The sequence below is a fragment of the Mustelus asterias genome, chromosome 14 (genome assembly GCF_964213995.1).
Source record: "Mustelus asterias chromosome 14, sMusAst1.hap1.1, whole genome shotgun sequence".
NCBI lineage: Eukaryota > Metazoa > Chordata > Chondrichthyes > Carcharhiniformes > Triakidae > Mustelus > Mustelus asterias.
Window position 1 is genome coordinate 98995130 of NC_135814.1, and position 12550 is coordinate 99007679.

Consider the following 12550-nt stretch of genomic DNA (forward strand, 5'->3'; position numbering starts at 1 on the left):
TTCTCTCTGGAACGGAGGAGGCTGAGGGGAGACTTAATAGAGGTTTATAAAATGATGAAGGGGATAGATAGAGTGAACGTTCAAAGACTATTCCCTCGGGTGGATGGAGCTATTACAAGGGGGCATAACTATAGGGTTCATAGAATCATAGAATCATAGAAACCCTACAGTACAGAAAGAGGCCATTCGGCCCATCGAGTCTGCACCGACCACAATCCCACCCAGGCCCTACCCCCATATCCCTACATATTTACCCACTAATCCCTCTAACCTACTCATCTCAGGACACTAAGGGCAATTTTGAGCATGGCCAATCAACCTAACCCGCACATCTTTGGACTGTGGGAGGAAACCGGAGCACCCGGAGGAAACCCACGCAGACACGAGGAGAATGTGCAAACTCCACACAGACAGTGACCCAAGCCGGGAATCGAACCTAGGTCCATGGAGCTGTGAAGATAGAGTGAACCTCTGAGGGAAATAGAGTGAAGATAGAGTGAACCTCTGAGGGAAGATAGATAGAGTGAACGTTCAAAGACTATTCCCTCGGGTGGATGGAGCTATTACAAGGGGGCATAACTATAGGGTTCGTGGTGGGAGATACAGGAAGGATATCAGAGGTAGGTTCTTTACGCAGAGAGTGGTTGGGGTGTGGAATGGACTGCCTGCAGTGATAGTGGAGTCAGACACTTTAGGAACATTGAAGCGGTTATTGGATAGGCACATGGAGCACACCAGGATGATAGGGAGTGGGATAGCTTGATCTTGGTTTCAGATAAAGCTCGGCACAACATCGTGGGCCGAAGGGCCTGTTCTGTGCTGTACTGTTTTATGTTCTATGTTCTATGATCTTCCCACAAGACGGGCTCTGGATATTGGCTGTTATGAACATGTAGAAATATCCAGCTACTTTGTGATTTTTAAGGGGCGTCTTGACAAATACATGAATAGGATGGGAATAGAGGGATATGGTCCCCGTGAGGGTAGGGGGTTTTAGTTCAGACGGTGCAGGCTTGGAAGGCTGAAGGGCCTGTTCCTGTGCTGTAATTTTCTTTGTTCTTTGTACTTCCTCAGCCTCTGTAACAGGAACAGAACTGTGTAGCTGCAGAATGACTCAGGCTTATTTCCCTCAGAGGTTCACTAAGGCCAGCGCAGCCTTGTCGAAGATCATGTGGTAAATACCTGTGGCCAATGCATTTCCTCAGTGACAATAGGGGCAGCACGGTGGTTAGCACTGATGTCTCACAATTCCAGGGACTCGGGTTCAATTCCGGCCTTGGGTGACTGTGTGGAGTTTGCACATTCTCCCTGCGTCTGCATGGGTGCTCCGGTTGCCTCTCACAATCCTAAAATGTACAGGTTAGGTGGATTGGCCATGCTAAATTCCCCCTTTTAATGTGGCAAGGTTAGATGGATTCGCCATGGCAACTGTGGGGTTACAGGAATAGGGTGGGGAAGAGGGCCTGGGTAAGATACTCTGTCGGAGAGTCAGTGCAGGCTTGATGGGCTGAATGGCCTCCTCTGCGCTGTCGCGATTCTATGATATGGCTGAAAAAAAACATGCTGTGCCATATAAATGTCAAACAGGGTTTTATCAAAGGGAATGATAAACCACATTACTACAAAAGAAAAATATCAAGAGATGATGCTGGTCTTCAAAGATGTGCAGGTTAGGGTAACTGGCTGTTAAATTGCCCCTTAGTGTCTAAAAATGTGTAGGTTAGGGGGATTAGTGGAGTTATGGGGATAGGGCCTGGGTGAGATGCTCTGTTGGAGAGTTAGTGCAGACTAGATGGGCTGAATGGCCTCCTGCACTGTGGGGATTCTATGATCCAAGTGCAACTGCTCATGTAAGTATTCCAGCTGACCTGGCATCTGATTGTTCATCTTGCTTGGCTAAGGAATGGAAGTAGGGCGTGAAAAGCGGAAATAAAGTATTTTTTATAATGAAAAACCTTCCTGTTGAAATCTATTCACTTACTGGCACGATACAATCATTAACTGCAACAGGGGCATCCTGTGTCTCAGCTGCGTTGCATCAAAATGCCATGATTACACCTCCTCCCAGGTTAATTACTGTCCCGATTTATGTTAATCCATATCCTTCTGTTAAGAGTCTTCAACACTCGCTGTTAAATCATTTAAAAATAGAATAGGCAATCAAGACCAGAGGGATGTTAAAGTTGATCTTTTTCTCGATGATTTTTTAATGTATAATGACTGCTGAGATTTTCATATTAAGCAGCAAGTTAATGGTCCTACATCTCATTGCAATTACTAATCTATCAAAGGGAACTTTACTCCTATGAAAGAGGGATGAATGCAGAGGATTTGCCTTTATAGGTTGCCTCATTGACTTTTTACAAGATGTTTCAAAGGTCTTTAGTAACAATGAATTAGTTCAAAGTACAGTGGGAGTTAGCGAGGAAATAATGTTGCCTGCTTTGTCTGCAGGAAGATACTACAAACTGAGATGAATGGGCAAAATTTGGTTGTGTTGATTAAAAGTGGAATAGGACACCGCGAGAACGGTCTGCTTATCTTTGAATAATTCTACAGGATCTTAAAGATCCACTTGTCCTTCTATAATAAGCAGAAAAAAAATCTCAGTATACGATCTCAATTAAAGGTTGAACCCTCTGCTAATGCGGGCGGCATGGTGGCACAGTGGTTAGCACTGCTGCCTCACAGCGCCAGGGATCCGGGTTCAATTCCAGCCTTGGGTCACTGTCTGTGTGGAGTCTGCACGTTCTCCCCGTGTCTGCGTGGATTTCCTCCGGGTGCTCTGGTTTCCTCACGCAGTCCAAAGCTGTGCAGGTAAGGTGCATTGGCTGTGCCAAATTTTTCCCTCAGTGTACCCGAACAGGTACTGGAGTGGTGACTAGGGGATTTTCACAGTAACTTCATTGCAGTTCTAATATTTGTGATACTAATAAATACATTTTAAACTTTAAAAAAATGCATAGTGGTGCACTGAAATTACTTATGCCCTGAATTGGGATGGCAACCCAGTGTCAGTAATTCAGGAAAAAATGGTGGCATCAAAGATATCGAAATGCGCATATACCTTTAATATGTAGTACTTCCCATACTAGTTACTGCAATGTAAATGGGGGACAAGCTACCTTGTAATATTTTGTGGTTGCACGGTCAGTTTTATCAGTGGACCGATACCTCGAAATGTTTTGAAAATACGCATGCTATCGGTGGTTAGCGCTGCTGCCTTACATTGCCAGGAACCTGGGTTTGATTCCCGGCTTGGGTCACTGTCTGTCTGTGTGGAGTCTGCACGTTCTCCCCGTGTCTGCGTGGGTTTCCTCCGGGTGCTCTGGTTTCCTCCCACAGTCTGAAAGAAGTGCTGGTTAGATGCATTGGCCATGCTAAATTCTCCCTCGGTGTACCTGAACAGGCGCCGGGGTATGGCGATTTTCACAGTAACTTCATTGCAGTGTAAGCCTACTTGTGACATTAATAAATAGATATTTGACATACAGCAAGGCTTGTGCAGTATTTTCCAGGCTGCTGCATGGTCACGCAGAGGTGCAATTATGCAGGAATATTGGTAAAGGTGAACTTTTCTGTTGATGCCGGGTTTTGCTGCATTATTTTGCCTCAATCCTACTTTCTGCTCACAGTCACATCATTTCAGACAGGCTGAACTTAAGTATTCAGATTTGCTGTTTGTGCAGAGAGAGCAGCACTCAGACAGGGTGGCCAGATTTCAGGCTGCAGATTCTTTGTCTCTAACTTGAATGCCATACTGGCAAATCTCCTGTGGATCTTTCCACTGAAATCAGCAGAATAGTGCCAAGTTGTGGGTGAAGTTGCAGATGAAGGGTCTCTGTAGTAGCAACTCTACAGAAGTTTTTATATTCTTATCAGGTTGCAGAATGTGATTCTCAATTACGACCTTTTCCCCACCTCAAATGTCCTCTTCAAAGTTTTCCTCTGTAAAGCAAAGTTGAAATTGCTGTCCATTGGTTTATTTTCATCAGTTGTGATTTACTAATGTCATCATCAATGCTGCCAGTCGTGGTCATGAAATCAGTCATCATCCATCATCCCTCCTTGCCTTTGGAGCCTGACCTACTTGGTATGATTACTGTAAAACAAGATGCAATCACTTGCTGTTTGCAAAGAATCAGAATAATGTTGCATAGAAGGAAACCATTTGGCCCGTCATGCCTGTGCCGGCACTTTGGCAGAGCCATCCTTTCCCCACTTTGATACATTCTCTTTGGAATGTTACAGTTGAATCCACAATCCAGCACTCATCCCAGATCCCACAGGTATAAAAAATGTCCCCTTCGATTGCTCCTGCTTCTTTTGCTACTCATCTGTTCTCTGCTTACTGAGCTTTCTGCCAATGGAAACAGTTTCTTCATGCTTCTGAAAAACCCTTCATGGCTCAAATCTCTGATGGAAGGACAGCAACCCTGGCATCTCCCACCTGCCCCATGTGAGGTTTCTCATCCATCGGAGCATTGTACTAAGTCTCTTTGGCACCCATTCTAAAGCATTGACGCTCATCATAACGTGTGGCCCAGCTTTGACATTAAGATTGAGACTTAATTAATATGTTATTAAGAGTTAACTTCCTTGCCTAGGTATTCCATTCTTTGTTTCTGGGAAGGCTCGGATCATCCTGCAATTTGAAATTTCCCCCAATGCAAAATAGGAAAAAACCACTGGTTTATTTTAAATTGTGACTTAAAATAGTGTAAAGTATTGAATATTAAGCAAATGCTGATCATACAAGCTCTGTCATTCCTTCCCTAACCTCTCTGCATCTCTTTCCTTTAAGACACTCCTTAAGACCTATCCCTTTTAGTCACCTGTTTTAATATCTACCTTTTGTGGCCTGGTACTACGTTTTATCTGATGGCATTCCTGCAAAGTTTCCTGGGACATTAAATGTGCTTTCTGAATGCAAGTTGTTATTATAAAAGCTTCTACAGCCAGTGAAAATCTCTTCATCTTGTCTTGTCTTGTCTCACAGAATGACCTGCCAGATTCTGAGTACGAGTACGAACTCTTTTCTGTAATCATCCACAAAGGAGGCTGTTACGGAGGGCATTACCATGCTTATATCAAAGACACTGACCAACTGGGCACCTGGTTCTCACAAGTGAGTCTGTTACTTTAAAAACAAATTGTTGCTCTCGAGATACCTAATAGTATTAATGAACGTCTCCAACCCTTTATTGAAAAGTAAGGTGTTTATCCCAAAAGGTGAGTGTCTTCATTATAATTGTTTTGGTGAAAATTCATATAAAAAAGTGGATAGCCTATAACATTTCTTGAATATGTTGTCATTGTGCTACCACCCATTAATGTGGCCCAGCAGTTTGTCAGTAATATTCCTGATTATGTTTTCCGAGCTACCTGTGATATATGTATTCCTTCTAGTTGGCTGAAACTTTTTTAATGAAAATGTTTCAATAGGTTCCAGTTGAAAAGAAGGTTCTGAAGATAAATGAGCCTGTGTCCTCCAATCAGTTATTAAATGTTTCAAAGGTTTTGTTCCTTTTCATAGGAATATGCATCAATTGAGCCTGTCTTTCCATTCATTTTGAGAGCTGCAGGTCTGCATCTCAGTGCCATTTACCAGCTTTGCTTCATATTTAACAACATAAGAACTAGGAGCAGGTGTAGGCCACCTGGCCCCTCGAACCTGCTCCGCCATTCAATAAGATCATGCCTGCCTGCTCACCATAACCCTTAATTCCTTTACTGTTCAAAAATGTATCTATCCTTGCCTTAAAAACATTCAATGAGGTAGCCTCAACTGCTTCACTGGGCAGGGAATTCCACAGATTCACAACCCTTGGGTAAAGAAGTTTCTCCTCAACTCAGTCCTAAATATACTCCCCTTATTTTGAGGCCATGTCCCCTAGTTCTAGTTTCACCTGAAACAACCTCCCTGCTTCTATCTTATCTATTTCCTTCATAATCTTATGTGTTTCTATAAGATCTCCCCTCATTCTTCTAAATTCCAATGAGTATACTCCCAGTCTACTCAGTCTCTCCTCATAAGCAAACCCTCTCAACTCCGGAATCAACCTAGTGAATCTCCTCTGCACCTTCTCCAGTGTCGATATGTCCTTTCTCAAGTAAGGAGACCAAAACTGTACACAGTACTCCAGGTGTGACCTCACCAGCACCTTATACAGCTGCAACATAACCTCCCTGTTTTTAAACTCCATCCCTCTAGCAATGAAGGACAAAATTCCATTTGCCACCTTAATTACCTGCTGCAACTGCAAACCAACTTTTTGTGATTCATGCACAAGGACACCCAGGTCCCTCTGCACAGTAGCATGCTGCAATTTTTACCATTTAAATAATAATTCATTTTGCTCTTATTCCTACCAAAATGGATGACCTCACATTTACCAACATTGTACTTCATCTGCCAGACCCTTGCCCACTAACTTAGACTATCTCTATCCCTTTGCAGACTTTGTGTTCTTTCCAAACTTTGCTCTGCCACTTATTTTAGTGTCATCTGTGAATTTTGACACACTACACTTGGTCCCCAACTCCAAATCATCTATGTATTTCTTCATGCTCTTCCTCCTCCTCTAAGGGAGCATTGGTGACCATGGGCTTCCATTGGATTGGTCCATGAATATGCTTGACAAAGGACTGGATTGGTTTGCTGTTGCCTTCTACAGTGTAGCTGATCAGGCAACCCTCTTGGTCTTTGCACCTGCCATCTTATTGGAAGGATTTACAGGCTGATAATCAACCAGTTTGGCCACGTTATGAACACCACTTCCACGGCCACCAAATCCCAAAGTGGGACTTGAACCTGGAACTTCTGGCTGGGAGGGAGGGACACTACCCATTGCACCACAAGACCTCCTCCCTTTAATGCCCTTACTTAATGTTGGGTCCATTAATTCGTTCGAATAGACGAAGGGACAGCACTTGGTACGAGCTTTAAAATGGTTTTCTCTTATTGAACGAAAACTTAAAAAAACAATTAACATGCCAGAAGCGAGAAGAGAGCGAACTTGGAGATTGGCTTCACAGCCAGGCCCTGTACAAAAGCAGGTACTGAGATGAACGAAACCCGAGAACTGAACTGAACTAAACGTGTACTGAAATGAAAATATATTTCAATCCTTATCTCGTTATCGAAAGTGTTTTTCACATGCTGGGGGGCGATTCTCCCAAAAGCACAGAATTGATGTGAAAACTGTTCTAGATCACGACTGTTTTGTCAGTTCAGCTTCTCACTTGAATCTCCCCACTCTGTCCACTGCAGAGATCCCAATCGTGAATCTCATTAAAAACCCGGGGCGGGGCCTAGTCACGCCGGAGTCTGACAGTTCTGGAACTCTGGGCATGTGCAGTGGCCCATCTGGTGTACGAATCTGTCGGTCTCCCCGTTTGCCGACCAGCTCAATCACTGGCTAGCCTGGGACCCCCGCTGTGCTTCCCCATGGCCCGATTGCAGCCCCCACAGCAATTCCCGGGCCAGCCCTGACACCCCCTGACCCAGGGCGCCCCAATGGCCAGTTCCCCCTCACCCCCCCCCCCCCCTCCCTCCCTCCCCAGCAGTGGCGATCCCTCCTCACCCCACCAGACCCCAATCACTGGCCTCCCTACATCCGAGACCGATCCCCATGCAGAGTGGCAGTGGGACCCCCCCACCCCTGCTGATCACCTGTAGGCCCCGTCCCCATGGCACTGCCTGATGGGCACTTTGCCCCTTGGGCAGTGCCGGGGGCACAGGCTGGCACTGCCAGGGTGCCCATGCCCAGGGGGCACCACACCCCATCACCCGACCCCTTGGTGGGAGGGCAAGATTGCCCCCCCACCTTCATTCTGGCGGGGTCTCCCACTAGTTCCCCGAATGTGGGGAGCTACTCTAAACCCTGTCGGAATGAAGTGCTCCTGACGGGTTGGGAGATTCAATTGGATCCAGCAAGTTCCCGATAATGAAATGTAAAACATATTTAAAACACATTAAAAAAGATTCAAATAACTTACCTCTTCCCGCTGATTTCCAGCATGGCCTGGTCTCCAACTGTTCTCCAGCTCTGGGAGATGCGCATGTGTTCCTGGCACATACGCAAATCCCGGAACAAGGCCGGCGACATGCATCTCCTACCCCAACCCGCCATAAAAGTTGCGGGTTGGAATGGGAGAATCAAGGCCACTGCCTCTGTCTGCAAAAGCAATCCTTGCAGCTACCATTATGAAAATTTTGTTTTGCCTGCATTGTGCAACCTTTAGGAATGCAGTCAGTTTCGAGCTAACCCAGCATGCCTTCTGAGTTTTAAGATGTAGTCAAGTTAGCAGTGTTAGTTAACCGCTACAGTCTAGCATTTAAATGTAATTTGCATAGGCAGAAATATCTTAAAATGAAGTCTTTTCATAGACTGAAGCAAACAGGGCTAAACATACATAAGATCACTCACTAACAAAAATCTATTAATCTTAACCTTGATGCTTTCAATTGAGTAAGAAGTTTAACAACACCAGGTTAAAGTCCAACAGAACAGGCTGTTCCAAAAGCTAGTGGCTTTTGCTACCAAATAAACCTGTTGGACTTTAACCTGGCGTTGTCCGACTTCTTACTGTGTTTACCCCAGTCCAACGCCGGCATCTCCACATCATGCTTTCAATTGACACAGGATCCCACAGCTTTTTGGGCAAGAGTACTAGAATTCCATTGTCCTTTGTATGATTTCGCTCCCAAAGGATAGAACTTGTATTTTAAGAGTATCCTCCTTATTTAGGACTTCCACACGAGAAATTATTTCTCTATATATACTCTAGAAAATTCAGGTATTATTTTAAATTTAATTGACCTATCAACTTTCTAAACTTGGAGGAATACAGATCAAGTTTAGGCAACCTGTCCTCATAATTGAACCCTTTAAATCTGGTAACCTCTGGTGTTTTGGGACCAGAATATATTTTCATGAGGTGCTGTGCCCAAAACTGAACTTTGTACACCAGATGGGGCTTAACAAAGATTTTGTACTACTGAAGCATTACTTCCTCACTTATTCCAATCCCCCTGAGATAGAGGCATTAGTCTTTCAAATTGCTTTTTTGGATCCATGAACTAGATTTTAATATCTTTTGTAAGGGGACCCTTAAATCTCTTTGCTTCTCCATAGTTCCTATCCTTCCACCATTCAGAAAATATTCCAATATGTCATTCTCTGATCCAAATTGGATGACCCATGTTGGACTCTATCTGTCATTGTTTCAGCTATGCATTTCATCTACTTATGGCCCTTTGCAACTTGCTCTCACAATTTACCGTGTCCTCTTGACTTGGGTCATTCTGTACGGAATTTGCACGTGCTCCCTGTGTCTGCGTGGGTTTCCTCTGGGTGCTCCGGTTTGTTCCAACAGTCCGAAAGACGTGCTGGTTAGATGCATTGGCCATGCTAAATTGCTTCTCCGTGTACCCGAACAGGCGTCGGAGCGTGGCGACTGGGGGGGGATTTTCACAGTAACTTCATTGCAGTGTTAATGTATGCCTACTTGTGACAATAAGTGAACTTTATATGATCTAGACTTCAATCCATGATTTCTTTGATCAGTTCATACTTGTCTAAGTGCCCAGACACTCTAGGCCTGACTTTAACTCTGTAAATGAGTAGGCTTTGAGTGAGTTCAAATAGTGCATTCTGTCTCTCATAGATTCCATTAATGTCTGCACAACTGCTGTTAAACTGACAGGAGCATGGTCCCCTGCTTTCTCCCTCTATTACTTCTTTGGATTATAGCCTGGCGTTTGAAATGTTTAATCGAAACAACATAATTTCTGAATTCAGAGAGCTTTGGATACATTGGTTACAATTTACCAATAATCTCCTCTGCATTTCTTTTGTTACACTTGCTTCAACTATTTTCCAGTAGTTGATGTTAAGCCCCGGTAAAGTGCTTTTGTGTGTGTGGCACTTGCAGCAATGATGTGGCTTTTTTTTCAGGAGGAAGAGACTGTGGTGATCAGCTCAACAAAAGATCCGACAAATGTAGACAACCTGCTGGAATTGGGAGATCCCCTAGAAATCCTGAGAACTATTCTAGTCCAGGTATTGTATTAGATATGGATATCCTTGCATATGCATCACAGCTACTCGTGTGACACTGCACCTCTTAATTAGTAGACCTATTAAAGTAATAATCCAAGATATGGCCATGCGAGAACATGTAGACTGAAATAAAATGTCACATTTTATTTGAAAACCCCATCTGTTAACTATGTTAAACATGCCATGCAAAGGTAAGTTGTTGCATGTAAATCCCTCTGCAATTTTCTTCCGGTTAAATAGATTAGTTAGGTTACCAGATAGTGCAAAATTTGGAAAGAGTGAGCTTAATTAGTTGAATGGCTTTCTTTTGTTCAGTGTTTTTACTAGTTTATCTCCCGTGCTCTTGTATTGGGTCAAATGCACATTGTGTGACAATTTACCAGAATTAGAAAGCACTCCACCAGGGCAAACTCGTTATTCTTGACTTCAGTGCCTGAGTGGGCACAGATTATGATGGAGAAGAGCATTAGGACACACAGTATTGGCAGAGCAAACACCAATGGACAGCTCCTTCTCTGTAACTGTAGTGAGTTTTGCCAAACCATTCATAAACGCAAAAGTCTTCCAGCAGTCAGACGAACTGAAAACAGATCCATGCGCTGGCACAAGTAGACTACTTTATTGTATGATAGAGCAATCTCGAGGACACGAGATCTGCCTCCTCCCTTTAGAGATGCAGAATGCTGTTCTGACCATTGGCTTCTCAGGAGAGAAGACTTCTTCTCTCAGGAGACCTCCTCGGGTCTTTGGAGATAAAATCTATGGCTTTGGGTACAGGGTCAAGGAAACTTGATGTGCTGTTTTTAAAGACATGGCCAGAAGATAAGGACTGGAACACAAAGCAGCCACAGGAATTCCTGAATTCCCAGAGGACAATATTGCCATTGAAGACTGTTGGAAAAAGTTAAAGGTTGTTACTTGCAACAAGGCATCTGAGGCCCCAAATGGAAGCACCAAGACTGGTTTAACACCAACGACCAAGACAAAGGCAAGCTTCTAAAGGCTCACAGGTCTTGCATATCTGACAAGCAATCACTAACAAGGAATGCCAGATACCATTGTGCAAAATACATGCTGCAGGCAAAACTGAGAGATGAAGAACCAATACTGGGAAAACAGTTAATGAGCTTCAGGCAGCTGCTGATTAAAAATAACCTAAAGGCTCTAAACATAGGTCTGCCATCAGTCTATGTCCCCCACATCAACAGTGTGTCCATTCTCTCGGCAGGTCCTCTCATCAGCTCCAAACAAATAAGCATGTGATTCTCCCTTGCTGGGCAGAGCACTTCAGCAATCTTCTAAACCGACAATCCACCGTGAGCAATAATACCATTAAATCATTTCCGCAGCACCACACTTTGGAAGACCTTGCTTTCGATCCTTCTGAAATGGAAGTTATGAAGGTCATTGAGCAGCTTTCTATGAGCAAGTGTCCAGGAGCTGATGGCATTCCACCTGAAGTATTCAAGTTATGGAGCGATTCATATGGTTAGGAAGCTTTGGTCTCTTTTGCCTAATCTGGACGAAAGGATGTCTCCATATCTCATCTCTACAATCCGAAAGGGAGCAAGTCCATCTGTGATAATCATCGTGGAATATCACTTCTTTCAACAGTAGGAAGAGTTTTTATAAGAGTTATTCTTCATTGGATTGTTGCTTGCCTCATTGACTATGCATCCAGGATCACTGTGTGGCTTTGTGTTCCAGTCCTTATCTTCTGGCCATGTGCAGGATGGGAAATAGTAGACATGATTTTTACAGCATGTCAAATTGAAGAAAAGCTCTGCAATAAGAATATGGTGTTCATTGACCTGCCCAAGGCTTTTGACACAGTAAACTGGGAAAGCCACAGAAGGCTCTGTACAAATATGGCTGCCCTGAAAAATTGATCTGTGTTTTTGCTTATTTTCGGATGGCGTGATGGCCAGTGTGATGCAAAGTGGTACATCGTCAGGTGCCTTTCCTGTCACCAATGGCACCAAGCGAGGTTGTGTGTTGGCTGCATCTCTGTTGTCCATAAACGTCTTGGCTGTGCTGCACTAGGCATTCGAATATCTGGACACAGGAGTATATATTTGATTCAGTACAGACTGCAACCTCTTCAACTTGCAAAGGTTCAAGGGTTGTTTGAAGGTTACTGAACAGCTTGACCAAGACTCTATAGTCACTATCAACAACACGCCCCTCCATTTAGTGCTACCTTGGAAGTATCCTCTCCAATAACACTACATTGGATCACAATTTCAACCATTGCCTGGCAAAAATAAGCTTAGTGTATGGCGGAATCACTCTCAAACTTTGGATAGATTGTGGAGTTTGTTTCAGGTCAAATATCAAACCCTGTCAGATTCTTGCATCATCTCTTTGAGGGTGAAGCTTAGATGGCCCATCAACATCAGAAAGTGACTAGAAGCATTCCATTTTCACCCTCTCAGATCTATTTTCAACATCAAGTGGCAGGACAAACTCCCCAACACTGACGT

At 43.9% G+C, this 12550-nt stretch overlaps 1 protein-coding gene across 2 annotated transcripts in view; it reads left to right on the plus strand.

The window, feature by feature from the left end:
* Positions 1–12550, plus strand: part of usp40 (ubiquitin specific peptidase 40) — a 134774-nt gene that overhangs the window by 42396 nt on the left and 79828 nt on the right. For both annotated transcript variants that reach the window (XM_078228938.1, XM_078228937.1), the window contains exons 9-10: positions 5000–5128; positions 9963–10067. In XM_078228938.1, coding sequence (XP_078085064.1) covers positions 5000–5128; positions 9963–10067 — 234 coding nt within the window. The remainder of the gene's footprint in view (positions 1–4999; positions 5129–9962; positions 10068–12550) is intronic.